At 44.9% G+C, this 19829-nt stretch overlaps 1 protein-coding gene across 1 annotated transcript in view; it reads left to right on the top strand.

Moving 5' to 3' along the window:
- The window catches only part of CASTOR2 (cytosolic arginine sensor for mTORC1 subunit 2), a 428746-nt gene that overhangs the window by 372529 nt on the left and 36388 nt on the right, over positions 1–19829 (top strand). The window contains exons 6-8 of the mRNA XM_085649800.1: positions 5192–5302; positions 12105–12187; positions 12821–12915. Of these exons, the coding sequence (XP_085505926.1) occupies positions 5192–5302; positions 12105–12187; positions 12821–12915 (289 nt within the window). The remainder of the gene's footprint in view (positions 1–5191; positions 5303–12104; positions 12188–12820; positions 12916–19829) is intronic.

Below are 19829 nucleotides of genomic sequence, written 5' to 3'. Positions count from 1 at the left end.
CCACCCATCCCAACACTGCTCAACTGTTAAAATGGTACTACCGGTTGTTATACAGGAACAGCAGCGGCTTCTCCGCTAAGGCGGAGGATTGTCGCCCCACTGCTATCAGAGAGATGCAACAAGGAAAAATAAAATGAGAACACATTATTATTATCATTTTATTTTTCTGCACGTAGCCAGGTTGGGGCGGGACTGGGCTGGTTCACAGGGGGAGGAGTGGTATTGCCACTACTAAGTGCGCATGAAGGTTTGGCCAGCTGTGTTGGAGAGCCGGGTGGAAAACTGTCGGAAGGCTCCCAGGCACCGCCTGAGCGGCCAAACAGACCAATCACGACTCTGCTATCATGCTTGTGACAGCAGTGTCGTGATTGACTTAGGGGAGCCTGCGACCTTCCTGCTATCGAGTCAGTAGAAAGAGAAGAGTACCGAGGAGAGGTGGCGGCCATAAACTGGTAAGTGATTTTTTTTCCAACTGTCTCGCCTCCCCCGTTTCTTAGCAGCCGCCACTGTAAAGGAAACATGTCCTTTAAATTTGTTCTTAGCAAACCTCTCATACATGCGACCGGTTTTGCATTCACTGTGAAATATGTCATCGTAGTAAGTACAAATTGTGGATTTTCCTCTTCCGAAAAGCTATCACCGAACAAATAAGCCAAAATCTCAGGTGCTGTAAAATTTTATTTTTCCTTTAGAAACATAACACTGAGCATCGTGTATAATGATCTCTTTCCCTCACGAGGATTGGACCAGTACACGGGTGCCTATTGTGTATTGGCATAAGGTAGATCTGTAACCTCAATCTAAAAATAAGTATTGGCAAAGCCAATAGGTCTGGTATTGGCTGGCAGACCTTTAGCTTTGCCAGTGCTTATGTCATGGTTCAGGTAAAACTTTATTTTGAGAAGCAACCAAGTCCTCGTCACTATAAGAAATTAACACTGACTATAAAAAAAATATTTGTGTGCCTCACAAAGCACACTTGCCACAGAAGTCTCTGGCAAGGAAGGGAACGGCTTTGTGTTTGGATGTGCTCTTTGGAATAAGGAAGAATGCTGTCACTCAGGGTGACGTTAGATCAAGGCTGAAGTGGGTGATCCATTACCCCCTAGTGTATGCTCCAATGGGCTGAAGGAAAATGTGAATAACAACTAAAGAGCAATAATTGAAGAGGGTTTGCTCAAAACCCCTATAAGTAGATTATATACATTTAATTTTAGTAAAATGAAAAGGTCTTGGCTAACACCAGATCTAAAGACAGGCTAGAAAACTAATGAGAACTCAAGGGAATGGTGAGGTAGGGGCGGGGCACAGGGGCAACAGGCGGTGACCCCTATTAAATCACAATTCAAAAGACAGTGAAAAACTGCTGTATGTATGCAGGGATTGTTTCTTGCTACATGTAGTAGTAGGCCTTAAAAACACCTTAAATAGCTAAAGATAGTGATAATAAGCAATCATTTGTAGTCGTCAAAATTGAGGTCCTGCTGCCAAGTAGATGATCACAAAGGCATAAAAGGGATTTTATATGTTCATCCTGTTTGATGTGTCCATCCATTCTTCCAGCCACACTCTCTGTAAGGCTGCACATCCTGCCTCCATGAGTACTGCTAACAGACCTATTATATTTTCTTTGATGTACATTAAATGGCAAAATGTACATGGTTTAATGGATGGATAAATGTGATCACTATGAAAGTATAGAGCCTTTATGTGGCACTGTGGGTAATTGGTCCAAACCCATGCTATTCAGTGTCATTGTCCAACATTGCACATAATTTGACATATCGCGCTCACCACTATCCTTCTTGTTTTATGAAATAATGTTATTGATATTTTAAGACATTCCTATGAACCAATATCCCATCCCTCCAATCGCCCATAGAAAGAAACACATTTGTACCAGGCTAACAAGACGACAAGACAAAAACATCGCTGCAAAGACTGTCTCATTTAACCGAAACATCATCGGGTCTCCTTGTGCTATAATGAGCGGATGTCCCCGCCCTCTCATAGTCAATAGCTCTATAACTTTGCCATTTAGACCATAAAATGGTCTAGGCTTTTGGCCCACCTCTCTAAGGATTGGCTTGTTCAGGGGACCATGCCGAAGCTTGAAGTGAGTAATATGTATTCTGTTCAATATTCTTAATTGAATCATTCAAAATTGTGCTGCAATGGCAATCTTGCGGAGAGCCATCCTGGCATCTTGCCACTTATTATCCGCGATATCGAGCCCAAACCACCCTCCGGTTATCAAAAGTATCGGGTGAGTTATTTACTGTAGTCCGAGATAGAGAGAAGTTTATTTGTCCTATTTCACCCGTGAGTAGGTGGGCTTCCAGCAGTTTGTGATCCGGAAGCTCGGTCAGGTTCGTAATCTGTGGATGAAGGGCATGCTGGAGTTAGAGAGAGCGTAAAAACAGACTCCTGCACATGTCAAATGAATCCTACAATTTGCAAACTAAGCCATAAGGGTTCTCTCCATAACATCTCCCAACATAGAGGGGCCAATTACATCCCATCCCCGAAACCCCTGCAGGGTCACAACATCACTGAAGGCAGTTCTTATCCAGAGTGGAGTCTTCCAAGTGAGTCGCCCAAGCACCCCAGGTCCCTAAGGGTCACACCGCAGCTCGAAGACGTGCTGTGTCACCAGGGAAAGGGACAGAGGAAGACAAGTTCCATAAAGGCAGGTCCAGACTAGCCGTCACGGGCAACGGGCAATTTCCCAGGAGGCTGGAGGGGTGGTGGCTGGTTTTTCAGCTGCGGGGTCTGGTTTTGTTACTGGGGTCCGGTTTTGCAACGGCACTGCAATCTTGCCCCCCCCCCCTGTAACAAAAGCAGCAGTGCACACTTGTGCATCCCTTCCCCCCCCCCACCCGGGGCTCATCTGCCAAATTGCCAGGTCTGCTTTAGGTTCCCAGTCCGGCCGTGCATATAGGCAGTATAAGTAGACATCAACCCTGGCCCAGCACTCTGTAGCGAAGGCTGGGTCTACCACTATGCTTCTGACATTTTACAGTGAATACATTGATCCCATTTTTACAGTAGAAACGTTATAATTTCACATTCTATGCATGCTTCTGCTCTCTGGGGATTGGTGGGAAAACTCCGTTCTCTTAAAACAAACTTTTTCCATTACTGGCCGCAACAACAGGTACGCCTGCCATCAGGCGTTCCCGATGACATCGACCACTCTTCCACAATGCAGATGTTTCGACACCACTCCATTTTCCATGATCTGGCCAATCACAGATGACATGTGCGGAGCATCTTTAGTGCTGGTGATAATGTTTAGGACAGATTCCATGGGCAGACAAAGTGTGCATTGAGGTTCCGAAGAAGGGCACAAGGCTTCTGGTACATTTGGACCCATGACACTTCAGGTGCAGGACCAGAAGGATTGGGTGCTGTTTGTCATGCCCCCTGTTCTGGCTTCAGAATCTGTTCGCAAAGTCTACTTGTTAAACTCTGCAGGGGCTGAAGATGCAGAATCTGATGGTGATGCAGTTTTGAAGCCAACTTACCAATGGCATTATCGACAGAGAGGCAGCCAGAAGGTAAACATCAATACACCACAACAAGATGGTGGAACCTCCAACTTTGCAGGAGTAGTTTAGGGACTTAAGTGAGTGGTCAAAGGTGGAAGAAATCAGAATATCCTGTGTTTCAAAAAAGTATAAGCTCCAAGTCAATTTGGTAGATTTGCAAGAATTTGTATACCTGATACTGTTCTCTAAAGAGGAACTGCTGCCACATGATGATTTTTTTTGTAATTGTAATGAAAAAAGTGCATCATGGCTTTCTATACTAGAAGATCCTAGCCGTGTGGTAACTAAGGGTCTAATTTAGAGTTTAGCAGATGGGTTACTCCGTCACAAATGTAACAGCCTTATTATAAGTGCATTATATTCTTTTGCCTTTTTATTAAGGTGGACGGAATATCCATCACGTTTGTGGCCGTGTAGTCCATCAACAAACTCTAAATGAGGCCTTAAGTCTTCAGTCATAAAGGAGAAAGTCAGAAATACTAAAAGTTCAACCATGGCAGTCAACTATGTCAAAATGTAAAGAAAAGTAGGTACCACGTGCTCAAGGGTAAATTAACAAACCGATATATATATATATGTCGATGCTAAGGCTCTGAAATCTAGGGGGACTGTTATTTCACCACTGAAAACTTCAGCAAGTCCTGAGCGGAGTGGCAGGTAGAAAGTATAGACCATTTAATACAGTCTGGATAATTGTGCATTTAGACTCTGTATCAGTAAAAAAATAAATACCACTATTAAAAGAACTTAACTATGTAGGTTTGTAAAATGTTTTTCAAGTATTCATCCTTAAAAATTTCCTTTATACATTTTAGATCATGCTAAATGCTGTGATTATGCATATGCACTCTGTTTGTAAGCATTTTGTCGTTAATAATCCCATGCTATTGTGTCTTGGGCAGATTAGTGGGAGTTGGGGATGATTTGGGTTATTGAACAATTATTGAGGATGGAGTTTTGGTTGTACGCGGTAACAGATTCCAGAACCTATTTTGTTCCTGGTGAGCAGTATCTGAATAGCTTTACTTTGCCTCCTTGCTGTCTTGTAAAAATGAACACTGATTCATTGTCTCACCTAGTCCCTAAAACCAAGATTGGTTTCTTTGCTAACTCTCCTACTGTTAAATCCAATAATGAAAAACTTTTGCAAAGAAAAACCTTGTTAACATTAGGCAGCCATGCTTATTTCCGATAACTCTTAGATTCTGTTTATAATTTGGTGTGCTTCATAATTTCTTTTTGCAAACAACTGACATGCATAATCAATTGCTTGGAGACTGTTCCCTTCAAAACAGATTCTTGAACATTTTTAACAAGTTTTAGGAAATTGTCATCATTTCATGGCCAATCGTTTCATATTTGTAGAAGCAAAAATTTCCAGTTTAGCACATATCTAACATTAGTCAAACGGGTGTTGGAATTAATTAATCCTGATCAACCAAAGACACGGGATGTTTGTTTATACATTTAATTTTACACTGAGTAAATGTTATAATGCTAAAGATATTGCAAATGATGTCGGGTTCTGCCATGATGAGGCATTCATATTCACACTTAATCAACAGGTTAATTGAGGTCAGCCGTTGGTTCTCTCTCTAATGATGTATGACCTTAGCAAATTCTATTTCTCTTTCTTTTAGAGTAAAAGACTCTGTGATTGGCAATGATGACTCCGGTCACATCCGCTTCTTCTCCTTTTCCCTTATTGAGGGCTACATCTCCTTAGTGATGGATGTACAGACACAGCAAAGGTGAGGATAATCTCATGACAGAAAATTAAGATGTTGGATGGTTGGGGTGAAGGCTCGCCGCCGTCCTGGAGGTGCTTTCAGGATTCAATGGACTGCACCTATGACAGGGCTCTCCTCTGTCCCATATGCCCCACACAGACCTGCATCGTAAGCCATCTGCTAAATGAAAACCATTTAATGAGAATCTTTCAGGATACATTGCATCCTAACTTAGACCACTGGTGACTCTGGCTAACACCAACCTTTCAGATTAACAAATACACTGAAGTAGTACATTTAAACTATCTGGAGGAAACTGCACTAATCAATCGTAACATGTCCAGCAGTCCTTAACACGCCAGCCAATCTGAAGAAATGCATGAAACCATCTCTCTATCTCCATCTCTGTTAAGTCAGTAGGGAAAACACTTGACTAAAACCTGAGCATGAAAGATCGTATCAGTGCTTCAGCAAAAAAGTGCCTTCTACACGTTGAAACACCTAAAAAGATAAAATCAAAGCCTTCATCCCCCTTGAAGACCTAAAAACTGTGGTGCAGTCCCTAGTACTCTCTAAGTTGGGCTAAGGCAATGCAATGTTCACAGGTACCCCAAAAATCCACCTTAAGCCTATGAAAGCCAAACTCAACGCAGTGGCCAGACCTCTCCGGGGAGAGTCGCTTTGATCACATCACTCCCACAATGGCTGCCAAGTGAAGCAAGAAGCATATTAAAATGGGCCTCCATAACCCACAAATCTCTCTCCCACTGAAAAACTGAACTACCTCGCTAACAAACTAGCAAAATCGGCCAAAAGAGGCCTCTGTGAAGCTCAAACACTTTACTCCTGCATATGTCCAAATTTAAAAGAGAAAACACACTCACCCACTCCTTTTCTAGGAATGAGTTTAGAATGTGGAATGCTCTGCCACAGGATCTACTTGACAATCAATCATTCCTACACTTCAGAAAAAACCTTAAATTACTTCTTCTCAACAAATACCTGAACACTCCCTCCAAAAATAATCGACTTGCCTAGATGCACCTCTCTTCCAACCATCAAAGAGCCTGAACATCACTACTTCCCGAAATAACTGTGCATTAATTCCCTTAACTTCTGAAACAGCCTACCTTTGCTACCTCTGAACTTCATTGTCCATCTATTCCACCATTTATTGTATATTTTTATCCTGATTGTGTAATCCTTGTAAATGATGCTATGCAAACTTTGTAAAGCGCTCTGAAACCCTTGGGTCGAGTTTACGCTATAAAAAACTCAAAATGTAAATAAAGAAACCCTTTTTACACGGCTTAGACGCTGAACAGATGACTCCAGAATGTAGGTAACGCAGCAGCTTGTGGACACCATCTTGCGGAAGCACCAAGGTCCAACATAATTGCCTTTTCCTAGAGCACTGACAGTCCTTACACTAGTACTGCTTCTGTGTCCCGAATCTGCCCACCACAGGCTCAGTGATTACCAGAACGATAGAACCTGTTCTGCTCTGCCTTACAGGAATGAGAGGATGAGTCTGGGTAAATGAATGGGTGCATAATGTGAATGCAATGAAAACAAATAACCTTTATGCTTGCAGTGTCCCTTGCTAATCGGTATGCTTTGGCATGTGACGTGTGCATTAATGCAAAACACCAATTTAAATGCAATGTGTATCATTAAACTGTGACTCACAATTTGGTCAGCTGTACAGATTAGCAGTCTCTCTACAACAGTGCACAAGTGATGAAGTGGTGCCGCTCATTAGCAAGACCAGAAGACGAATTGTCTTGTTTTCTGCCACTGAATTCAGAGGGCCATGACACCTTTCCCATCCTACCTCTGTGGCTGTAACAGCTATGGCTATTTATGTATATATCATTGCCAACAGCCCCCATGGGATAAGTGATGTAGTCTTTCCTTTATTGCTATCGTACAGTACCCACACAGGCAATTTGCAAATCTTCCGGGTGGGCAATTATTCACACTTTAACCCTCAAATTTACATTTCAAAATGAAAGTCACACATCTTCAGGTTTGCAAATAATATATCCCCAGTTGACTAACATTCATGTTAGTGACCTTTGTCAGTCTGATTATGTTTTTTTAATGAAACATGGACTTGTTTGGATGTTTCATTGTATTACCATGGACAAGAATATTACCAGAAGCTAAATAGAAATATTATTGATAATCATAAGTATGCAGATATAGTCTGTGATCATCTGCAACCCAATAACCCTAAGTACAAATAGTGTGGCAACTGTCTACTCAAGGCTCCTACCCTCTAAGTCAATGCACAGACAAAGCTGACGCACATAGACAAAGTCTCATGTTGCCTGACTAGCAGAGAGTTCCTTGAATCCTCCTAGCAGGGATAGCTACAGCTGAAATGAGAGCATAACTCTCTAAGGACACTGTTCTGCTCCTCTGGGAATCCTCAGCATGAAGCAGCCTATCGCACTCTCTGTTCATGTGCCGTGGTAGCATTCTCTGCGAACTGTTGACTGTAAAGGGAACTGTAATGGTAAAACAAACCTGGCCGACATACTGAGAAGCCTCTACTATGCAGATGGATCTGCTGGACCATAAATACCTGGAATCTCGGAGGTAGAGGGAGGAGTTCTAAGTAGCATTGTATACATCAATGATATGGGCGCTGTGGGTGAATTTAGAACTGTGTGGCAAATTTACTATTATTTCACACAGTAACCAAAGTTGCTGCAATGCGTTGCGTGAAAGGGAGTGAGCAGGGTAGCCCAAGTCTACAAAGATATGGCACTGCACTCTTTTCCCAAGTGCTGGTGCATAAATAATTAGGCTGTCTGGTGCCACACCTTCGCAGCCCTGTGCAAAGGTATCTGTGTGAGTCTAGCATTTGTTTTTTATTGGATGGGTACCCTTTCAGTACAAAACACTATGATTAGGCTAAAAGAAAATCCCACTTTGTATCTGTGTTGTACAGGGCAACACACATGCAAAGTTTGAGGAAATAAAAACATATTTCCTACTTTGCACCTTCCTCGAGGAGGCCTAATTTTTTGCTGCAAAGCCCTATCTACCATCGTTAGCTAGAGCTTTGTGTTAAATAACATGAGTGGAGCATGGGAACCCCTATGTGTCCCTCATCGGATGCCCCTTAACTCCAGCAACTCAATAGAGGGCAAAGCACTATTTTGCTTTATTTTAGGCAACTTTTCAGCCCAAAAAGAGGTTGCACGGGAAAGCAAGTAACAAATCAACACTTTGCACTGGTTTACATCACGTTTTGTCAATTTGCATTGCATGAAGACTTTATAAATCCGGCCCTAAGGGTGGTGTGATTTCTCACATAGCACTTTCTGTCAACGGAATTTGATGGCTGATTTTTCTCGTGTGGATTGATATTGATTTGGGACACAAAGTAATCCACAGCTGTGCCAGATGTGCTAAATGCAGACTGAACTACAAGCATTTCCTCAATTTTTTTGCACATACCTTTCCTGGGCGGTTGTGTGTGTGGGGCTGGGAGTGTGTGGGGGTGGGGGTGTGTGTGGGTGTGTGTGTGTATGTGTGTGTGTGTGTGTGTGTGTGTGTGTGTTGCACTACTGCTGTTGATGCTGTACCTGTTTTATGTGTGATGACCTTATCCTCCTGCTTCCCTCAACGTTGCTGTTTGAGGGAAGCTTGCTCTGTAGCTGTTGCTCATTCAGTTATCTTTTGTGTGTCTTCTGCTGCGGTGCCTGTTTTACTTGTTCTGTTTGTAAGAGAAATTTGCTGTGTTATTGCCAATGCAGTACTTGTTCTGTTTGTGAGAGAAAATTTGAGAAAGGCTGCACAGCAGCTGATTTTTATTCCTGTTCTATATGAGCGAAGACTGGTGTGTGTGCGCAAGTCTGTGCGCGCATGTGTTTGCCGTGTGTTTGTGTGCATGCATTCCTGTCTTTTCCATGTCTTCTGTCCCTGTGTCCACTCGTCACTGCTCCTTTCCACCTGTCATTGCTCCACCCCACGTGTCACTACCACTCTCATATTATTTTCTATCCATCTGCCCCTTTCCTGTCCCAGCCCCCCCTCCCAATTACTGCTCTGTTACTGATGCCCCTAAAGGGTGGGTAGTGCTTGGACAGAGCAAACAGGCCATGTGAACTGGAACTTTTCTTCAGTAGCAGAAAACACTGAAGCTGCCATTCTGCTATCTGGGACTCTGAGCCTGCCCACCCAACTCCCCCTTTACCTTTGCCACAGGAGTCCATAACTGTCAAGTTTTCAGATTACTTTTATGTGACATTTCCATGGTTTCAATGTATTTCTCAGTGACATTTAACTGCGAAATCTGTGACACTTAGACTGACACTTTCTTGCAAGTAAAACCAAGCAATGATGTGCATAGAAACATATAAATATTAGCAATTACACAATTTGAGCACTGAAAAGCTCTAAAAATATGTTCAAACTGCTGCAAAATCCGCTTAATGCAATGTCAGCTGTATTTTTATGCATGTAAATTAACTTAGAGAAACATGCCTCTAGTTGTCCTAATAACTTAATCGAACTGGAAGGGGGTATGGTTAATGCACATGCTGCAGAGGGATCAGATGAATGAAATTGCCACTAATATAAACAGAAGGACTCACTAGTTTACTGATAGCACCATTAAGATAATTATATACATGAGTACAGGTGAGTCACGTTTTTGATGAGATACAAATGAACCGTTTCATGATAAATTAAGATACATTGTTTTTAATCTTATTTATGTATTTTTAAACTTTGGTTATGTTTTGTTGTAGGGACTGTAATACTCTGCCTAACGTAAGCCTTCGGCTTTTAATGTGTTTGTATGTTCTGGTACCTTGGTCTTTTAATAATCAATCAATTTGTTAACATTTTTACTCTCTTGTAAATTTTGCATTGTGTTACTTTTAATGTTTGGTACTTTTATACATTTACAAAAATGTGAATAAAGTGATTGATTGAAATTACATCGTTATTAAAATGTTGAAACATACAGGCAAGTAACATGATGTAGGCAAAAAAGCAAGAACTGGTGAACAACATGTCATGTATGCTATAGAACCATGAACATAATCCTTGTTTCTCAGGGAGAACCCCTTCTAAGATGGCCGCTGTTTGTCACAATAAAACAAAGTGTCTGTATTCTACTACTACTAACATCACTATCATTATACTAAAGAAGAAACTGTATTTGCAAAACCACAATATACTAAAACCTGCGAGTCCTTTTGTGTAAGAACTTTTTAGTTACTGAAATTCCATAAAATTAGTCAGGAAAGTCCATTTTCTATAAATTATCTTACTAATGTTTGATTTAAAAATGTCAATTCTCTTCAAGTCCGAATGGCAGGGAAGAATCAATATGGCATTTTGGCGCTATTTGTGCAAAGGTTCATGTTGAAGGTTAACACGTTGTTTTCCTAAGAAACTTCAATGGAGAGCGGGAGTTCATGACTCACCTGATGAGGCTGCCAGCTCAGAAGGGCCTGGGGAGGGTGCTGCCAGTCTGAGCACTTCCATTGAACATCTTCCAAGTTATTCAGCCGGGCTGGGCAGGGAGCACCACTAACTTGGATGTAGCAGCAGGCTGTAGTTCATGGAGGCTAAAGCTGTCACGGATGCAGACGGTCAAGTCATGAACGGAGTCCCAGCTGCCCTGACTCCTCACTCAGGTGTGTCCAGCTTGCCGGCATTGCAGGAGCTTTCAACACTGCAGTGTGTCCTTCACCTAGTCTCCAGCACCAGCACCAGCCATAGAGACTGGAGAGTAAAGAGCCATAGTAAAATCATTTTTATTGGGTGGGGGCAGAATGGCATATAATTAAGTCTTGGAAACATTAGTAAAATGAGGCCAACTGTACTGTGTCTGGGAATACTGCTACATATGTATTGCCTTTTTTTCATATTTGCAAAACTACATCAGCCAGTCTCCACAACAGAAAGCCATGAGACGCTTGCACACCTCCTCTCTGAGCAGGGGCCTTCACTACTGGCTGTAATCTGGTCTGTACGTCCATCCTCATTGGCTAATAAACCTTTTGTTTCCCAGCACTGTGAACTCTATTTAAACTGAAAGCTGCGTTGCACTTGTGAACTTCCTGGTCAATGATCAATAATTCCCCGGCCGGCGCAAAACCTAAGTAGTTAATAGTGAGTATAAGTGAAAGAGCGATGCAACCACAGTGTTCTGAGAGCTGAGCACTTAGTTGGGCTGCACAGCGCGCTTGCTGTTTAAATGCATTGCAGCCTCCCTTGTATTACAGCGTGTCTCGGAGTGGTCCCTGGGGTGCTATAGATGTGTGATGAATGCATTTTAATGCTATTATGCGGACACCAGTACTAAAATGCGTCAGTCTAACCCCTGATGCACGGTACTTTGCAAGGCTTGGAATCCGCACTAAGACCAAGGGAGCCAGTCATTCAGAGCAAGCCCAACTGAAAGTGCTAAAAAGACCTAGGCAAGTTTAACCCACATAATGACAGCGATCTGTCTGTAACATTCTTTTGTGGGTTAAGCTTCCTTTTCATTTGTATTCAACAATAGTTGTGTTTGCTTACAATCTACCATTGATAATGCTGGAAACAGCTTGTGAGTTTAATTACTGAGAGTGTGCCCCTTGGGCATGCTGCCTCCATACATCCCCCGCCAGGTTTTGCAACCCACAGTTTGAAGCTTACTGCCTTAAACTAAGCTCTGTTATGAGTCTCCCAAATGCTTCTATAATTGCCTGCTGAATAATAGCGAGCGTGTCAAGTCCACGCTGGAGTACAACCGAGGATCAGGTTAGATTCTGCTTCTGTACATTGACTGCATTATTTTTTATCTTCAAAGGTTTCCTAATCATCTGTTATTTACAAGTGCATCTGGAGAACTCTGGAAGATGGTTCGGATTGGTGGGCAACCCCTTGGCTTTGGTATGTTATCATCCCAGTGTATAGTGTAGCACTAATCAATGATCCTGTTATTCCATAGATGAACTCACAGGGATGGGCCATTTTCTGACACTGAGCACTCTCATTTGCTGTTACTGCTGGGGTTGGGAAAGGACAAAGAGTAGAAACTACAAAACCCTGTTTTCTTTCTTTTCCCGCATTTGTCTTCATACCCTTCTATTACCAGGAGTAGCCGGTATAGGGTCAGAGATGCCAAACGTCCAGCGATGGATAGCACATGCTACACCCGGTTACCCCTTTTGACATCTGTGCACATGTGTATTTGCCAGCATATTCGTGGTAACTGTGGAACATATGAATGAGTGTAAATACCTGTATATACTATCTGTAACTGTGTTGTGGCTGGGTTTGTGTACCTTGCAGCACTTACTGTCAACAGTATCATTGTGCTTGCACTACTGCGAGTAGCTGGTATGACACCTCCCATGTTCCTTAGAGTATAATTTACAGTGCTTTCTGCCGTTGCCTGTGGTGACCTGCACTATAGTGCCTGCCACCCTTCCCTCCGGTTCATTACTGTAATCCAGAGATGACTGTCTCCACAGTTGTGTTATTCCTTCACCAATGATTTGTTGATATCCTTCCCTCCTTCAGATGAATGTGGGATTGTGGCCCAGATTTCGGAGCCCCTGGCCGCTGCTGACATTCCGGCGTATTACATCAGCACATTTAAGTTCGATCATGCACTGGTAAGTTTCTATAGCACTAAGTGAGCAAAAGCAATGGCAGAGCGTAGCTGGCCTTCAGAAACAATTTAAATTATTTTACACTGGTGCAATAGCACCTTATGTTGTTCTGTACGATTAATTTCTTCTAGATCCCAATATATATACATTGCATTGCTTTGAAGCTCTAGTTCACCAAATCTTGAATCTGCATGTATTAGGAATTTACACATATTTCAAGTATGCCATATTCACCAGAAACAGCAAAGTCACAGAACCTTCAGAGTCCACCTCTGTGGTTCTAGGTCACAAGACTTGGTATGGCACACTGTACTTTTGATCCTTGCATCCACCGATCAAAGGATTCCTCTTGCAGGTGTAGGAAGGTGGATATCTGACTATGGTTACCCCCAACTTTTTGCCTAGTGTCTAGCTGGTTTTTCGACTTAGTTGGCCTGAGATCCTGCCATTCAGGGTCTCAGGCTGTCTGCTCTCTCTGTAAAATGGACTCCATGTACCCTAGGTACATAACCAATTGGTAAGGATCACCTTATTGGACCCTGTACAGTGTACCCTAGGTACCCAGGGCATAGGTGTACCCTAGGCCTCCCAGGGGCTGCAGCATGTATTATGCCACCCCTGGTCTGGCCTTCCAATCAGACACAACTGGCTGATCACTCAGCTGGGGCAAGGTCGTGTAATCACCCCTTGCTTAGATATAGTATGCCTATATCTACCCTTATATATAGACACATGTGTACCTATCAGTCACTCCTATGGCAGGCCTTAACAATCCTGGAGGCAGAGTGCTTGGTAACATGTGAGATGGTGCTCTAGCATGAGCTGAGCCTGTCTGCAGCTTTCGGAACCATGTCCTTATAGCTGTTCTATGATATAGCCTACCATATACTCTTAAAGTGCCTTATAATCTTAAACGGTTATGGTAACTATGGTTGGGCTGTATCAAAACATGTCGTGTAAGGTGTCTAACACTTTGGAATAATACCCCCATACCATTTCTGGTGATGAGGATATTATTCCTCCCTTCTAGAGGGAGAGACATGTTAAAATCCTACTTTGCTGTTTATCTCTAACCAAAGCCTCAGCATCACAAAATGGATGCTGCTGCCACAGACACAAGTCTGACCTCCTGCTGCTGGGAGTGATCCCAGCCAGGGAGGCCTGGACAATAGGTTTCCTGCTTGGGGAGGTGCTAGCACCTCCCCAGACAGCCTTTAGTGTATTGGGGCAGGGTGGGCTGAAAGGAATGAGACATGCCTGGGGCACACAAGGTGTTCCTTGCATAGTCCAGTTCAAACCGGCGCTGGGGCACTCCAGCCCCAGCTCTGGCGCGAAACTGGACAAAGGGAAGTGGGTGTAACCACCCCCTCCCAGGTCCCACCCATAAGGCGTGACCTAGCAGGTATCCCAGCCCCCCAGATTAGTATAAGAGTGGGAGTTGGGCCTCAAGACTTTAGATTATCCTGAACCTGCAAAACTGAACAGAAACTCTGGACCTTCGACATTCGACGAAAGAAGAAGACTGAAGAATCTCCCTTGTAGCCAAGGAGTGGCTACCCTGTGCAAACAGGCACCATCAAGTGACTACCCTTTGCTTTGTGAAACGTTCGACGAGGAACCGATTGCAGAGCCCGACCAGAGCCTTGACTTCCAGACTTCTCCGACCCTCATCCACATCTGCAGCAGAGCTGAGATCCGTGGAGGCGACGAGCGACGTGGGACCGGCTACCTGGGAAAAGTGGCTAGTAACTTACAGCGCAGCTTCTGAGGTACCCTCGAAGTTGTGCACCGGGGATTGAGAAGCCCCAACCCCAAGCACCATCTGCACCGAAGACCAGCCCCCCACACTCCACGAGTCCTGCGTGGGGCCCTTCAGCATTTTCCTGCTTGCCGCGTCTGTCCGGTTGCTTGCCCGCTGGCTAGTGGCCTCTGTGACGACGCTCCCTGAAATCTTCTGCGCTGGTTTGGCTCCTCCAGACTGGCTCCCGCTTCTCTGCAAAGAAGAAGCACCCCAGACCTTCCTGGTCTGCACCAGAAGCAAGTCCCTTGTTCTTCGTGGGTTCCGCTTGCCAAGGCTTGGTGAGTCCTAGTCCAACTTCGACGCCGCCGACAGCAAGAGCCTTCGTGGGACAGCTCGCCTCCTGGTCCTGGTCGTCCTCGACGCTTCCTGGTCCTCCTGGCTGCAGCGACAAGCTTCACCTTCACCTGCAACTCTTCACGACATCGCCTGGTTCCTTCCTGGTTCCACGTGGTCACTGGCTAGTGACCTTGACTCTGTCCCCTCTGCTTGCAGGTTTCTTCTCTTCTTGATCCCAGGCTTGGGATCCACCGGACACTCTCTCCTGACTGCCTGTCAGCATCTTTCTTCAGGCATCCATAGGAGTCGACGACGAAAACGACGCATCTTCACCCCTATGCACCCGCAGCCTGTGGGCTAGGTAACTTGGGTACTCCGGTGCTCATCAGGATAGTAACTATCCTAGTGTCTAGTTTTCAAGTCTCAACTTCCTAGCTACTCCGGAAGTGTCCTAAATCTATCTATTTCTAAACTGTAACATTGCTATTGACTTTTACGCATTACGCGTGAGTGTTTCCACTCTGCACACGAATCCCGTGGGCTTCCCACTTCCTAACTAACGCTAGTGTAGTGTAGCCCCAGCGATTCCCTAGGCCTAGGCCTATTCTATTTCCGTGACAGTGGTTCTTATACCACTTATTTAGTATATGGTTTGCGTGGCCCCTAGGGCCTAACTGTATTACTTACCTGTGTGACTTACTGTATGCATTAATAAGACTGTGTTGTACTTACCTCTAAACTCATAAAGAGTGCTGAGGGTTTGCTTAGAATAAATACACTTTATTTTATATATATATCTGTTGTGGTGTCCTTTCATTTGGTATTCAAGGGATATATATGGTATCACAGCTGGCTTCACATGCCATTCAGAGTTTAGCCTAAGACTGCTCTTGTCCATGCTACCACTAGGATAGCTGGTCTATAAGGTTGACTTTACAACCAATCACCATAAGGGTATTTGGACTGATATAAGGTGTACACTATAACTAGTGACATCATACATCAGGCCAACTTCTCACATTGGTGAGCAGCGGTTGGGATCTGAGCTTGCTGTTGTAATACCATTGTAATCTTGAGATACTAAATTGAAAGATCACACAAATATTGTCTAGGTACATATAACATAGATTATTATACTTAAGTCCTACTGGACTTTGTAGTGGTAGGTTGAAGGGAATAACACACCCTGACTACAACTACTAGAAAGGTTTAGTAGATACAACTAGTGTAGGTAGGTGCACACACCACACCCTCACTAGAATCATGCCCCTGGATGGAGATCACACTGATGCTCCCTCAGGAGAGGAGAATCCTAGACAGGTTCCCTCTAGGTATGATGCATTCACATTCCAGGAGATGAGACAATTGTGTACCTCCAGAGGAATAAAACAGGGTGCAAACCCTACCCTTAGACAGCTAGTGGAGCTTCTGGAGGCCTATGATGCTGAAAGAGCTGCCAGGGATGGTGCCATAGCTGTAGATAAGGGTCTACCCACCACAGATGAGTCAGATGGGACTTCAGAGGAAGAGGTAGACAGCCAGAGCCAAGTAAGGAGACTTAGCCAGGCTAACTTAAGCTTACATGGGAGTTTGCATGGGGTCCCCCCATACAGACCCACAAGTAGGCATTCACAGAGAAACAGGAGGGACAGATCCCCTTCAGGGGAATCCATCCACTCCCATGTCTCTAGCATCTCTAATGCTTCCTCTCACAGGGGAATGACTTCACCTGAGAGAAAGGAGCATAAAGCCAGAATGAGGGAAGCTAATCTGAGGATTCAGAGGGAAGAAATTGCCCTTGCCAAAGAGAAGCTTGCTCTGGCTAGAGAGCAAAAATTGTGTGGGTCAGAACCCACTGGTGGCAGCAACATTCCTAGAGATAGGGATAGGTCTTATGACCATAGAAACCTAAGCAAGATAGTCCCCCCATATCAGAATGGGGATGACATCCACAAATGGATGACTGCTTTGGAGAGGGCCTGCAAAGTACAGCAGGTACCCCAAAGTCAGTGGGCAGCTATCTTGTGGCTCTCCTTTTCTGACAAAGGTAGAGACAAGCTCCTCACAGTCAGTGATGAGGATGCAAACAATTACAAAGTCCTGAAGAGTGCTCTGATAGATGGGTTTGGCTTAACCACTGAGCAATATAGGTTGTTGTTCAGAGACACCCAGAAGACACAGACACAGGACTGGTCTGATTTTGTGGATTGTGCCACTAAGGCTTTGGAAGGTTGGTTAACTGGCAGCAAGGTGCAGGACTATACAGGATTGTACAACTTGATTATGAGGGAGCAGATCCTTAGTAATTGTCAGAACCAGCTTCTCCATCAACACCTGGTAGACTCAGATTTGACCTCTCCCCAAGAATTGGGAAAGAGGGCAGATAAATGGGTCAGGACCAGGATTAGGCCTAAAAATCAGGGTGGTGACCAAAAGAAAGATACCACCAAGCCTCAAGAGAAGGGTGGGGATAAAGCAAAAGAGAAATCTTCCTCAGGGCCCCAAAACTCCACACAGGGTGGTGGGTCCCAAGCTCCCTCCTCTACCACAGTTAAAAAGCCTTACTGCCATGTGTGTAAAACACCTGGGCATTGGAAAACTGACAGCAGTTGTCCACAGGCTAAAAACAAAACTGTTCCTCCAACTACTCCTGTCACACCACCTATTACTGTCAGCAGTAATCCCCCAGGTGGTGGGAGTGCCCCCAAAAATTTGGTTGGGTTTTCTTGGGGAACACAGGGGGATCCTGGCTTAGCCAATTCCCCTGCAGCAGCTACTCTTGTCTGTGATGGTGGCATGGGGTTTGCCAACTTCACTGCCTGTCCCAACACTTTGGGTAGGTACAGACAGGAACCCTACATCAATGGTAGAAAAGCTGAGGCCTACAGAGACACTGGAGCTAGCATCACTATGGTGGCCCATAGGCTAGTTCCCTCTGAGCAGCTTTTGCCTGGTTTCTCATACCAGGTAACTAACATTGATGGCAAACAGAACAGTCATCCCATGGCAGAGGTATGTCTCAGCTGGGGAGGTGTCACTGGCCCTAAAAGGGTGGCAGTGTCTCCAACCTTGCCTGTGGACTGCTTGCTGGGGAATGACTTAGAACTCTCAGCTTGGGCTGGAGTTGAACAAGACACCCATTCTAAAATGGTAGGCCTTTCCAAAAAGGGTAGTGGGGTTGTGCTAGTCACAACCCCTGTCCAAGTAGCTTTCCTCCCTGAAAAGGTTGGAAGGGCAGTGGTAGCCACAGCCCAGGCACAGACAGACTTCCCTGTAGAAATTGGCAGAGCTGTGACAGTCACAGCTCAAACACAAACTGAGTGCCTTCCTGAAAAGGTTGGCAAGGCTGTAATGGTCTCAGCCCACACTCAGACTGATATAGGTGTAGTGAAGCCTGAAACTATGGATCACTCCACACAAACAGAGAGTAGTGGGGAGGAAGAAAAGTCTCCCTCTCCCCAGACATTAGGAAGAGGTCAGCCTCCTCAGGGATCTGACCTCACCCCTTGTGAAGGAACTGCCCCAGAGGTAGCCAGGCCTGGCCTGGCAGAGCCTCTGATGTCAGTGGCCCCTTCCAAGGTGGGACCCAGTCTGGTGCAGGTAGCCTGCCTCTCTCTACCCTGCCTCAGTCAGCCCAGGGCTGCAGAGGTCAGGGAGGCCAGTGGACCCCAAGAGGGCCCCTGTCCACAAGAGCCCCCCCTTCAAAAGAATGAGGATTGCCTGGTTAGTTGCCCTAGCCAGGTGATGGGTAAAAACATTCCTGAGGGATCCCCTTCACAGGTAGTTAGGGACCTCCCCCAGAGGGATTCTGTTGGGCACAGGCAAACATGGGACCTTAGGGCCCCAAACCTGACCTGTCCCTCCAGTAAGCCCACAAAAGGGACCCAGCCTCCAGCTTTAGGTAGCCAGAGGCTGACCCTGAGAGCACAGTGCAACTCAGTTAGAGAAAGAAAGGCATCCATGGTGGAGGATGATTGGAGGAAGCTGAGGCCTCACTTTGGGGACACTCACTTCAGTACTCCATCTCAACACCAGCCTTTTACTTTGCAAAGACACACCAAAGGTAGAGATTCCCTATGGTGGAGACCCTATGATATCTTTAGGATGAGGGATTGCTTAGTGGACCATGAGACAGGGGGTAACCATGCCAGTGCTGGTTCTTCCTTATATGGCCACTCAGGCAATAGAGGCTTACCTTGTCAAGGCCAGCCTTATCTCCTTTCGTTTGGGGGGGGTTGTGTAGGAAGGTGGATATCTGACTATGGTTACCCCCAACTTTTTGCCTAGTGTCTAGCTGGTTTTTCGACTTAGTTGGCCTGAGATCCTGCCATTCAGGGTCTCAGGCTGTCTGCTCTCTCTGTAAAATGGACTCCATGTACCCTAGGTACATAACCAATTGGTAAGGATCACCTTATTGGACCCTGTACAGTGTACCCTAGGTACCCAGGGCATAGGTGTACCCTAGGCCTCCCAGGGGCTGCAGCATGTATTATGCCACCCCTGGTCTGGCCTTCCAATCAGACACAACTGGCTGATCACTCAGCTGGGGCAAGGTCGTGTAATCACCCCTTGCTTAGATATAGTATGCCTATATCTACCCTTATATATAGACACATGTGTACCTATCAGTCACTCCTATGGCAGGCCTTAACAATCCTGGAGGCAGAGTGCTTGGTAACATGTGAGATGGTGCTCTAGCATGAGCTGAGCCTGTCTGCAGCTTTCGGAACCATGTCCTTATAGCTGTTCTATGATATAGCCTACCATATACTCTTAAAGTGCCTTATAATCTTAAACGGTTATGGTAACTATGGTTGGGCTGTATCAAAACATGTCGTGT

Source organism: Triturus cristatus, chromosome 3_2 (genome assembly GCF_964204655.1).
Source record: "Triturus cristatus chromosome 3_2, aTriCri1.1, whole genome shotgun sequence".
NCBI classification, from domain to species: domain Eukaryota; kingdom Metazoa; phylum Chordata; class Amphibia; order Caudata; family Salamandridae; genus Triturus; species Triturus cristatus.
The sequence above is the reverse complement of the archived record's forward strand: the minus strand, read 5'-3'. Positions and strand labels throughout refer to the sequence as shown.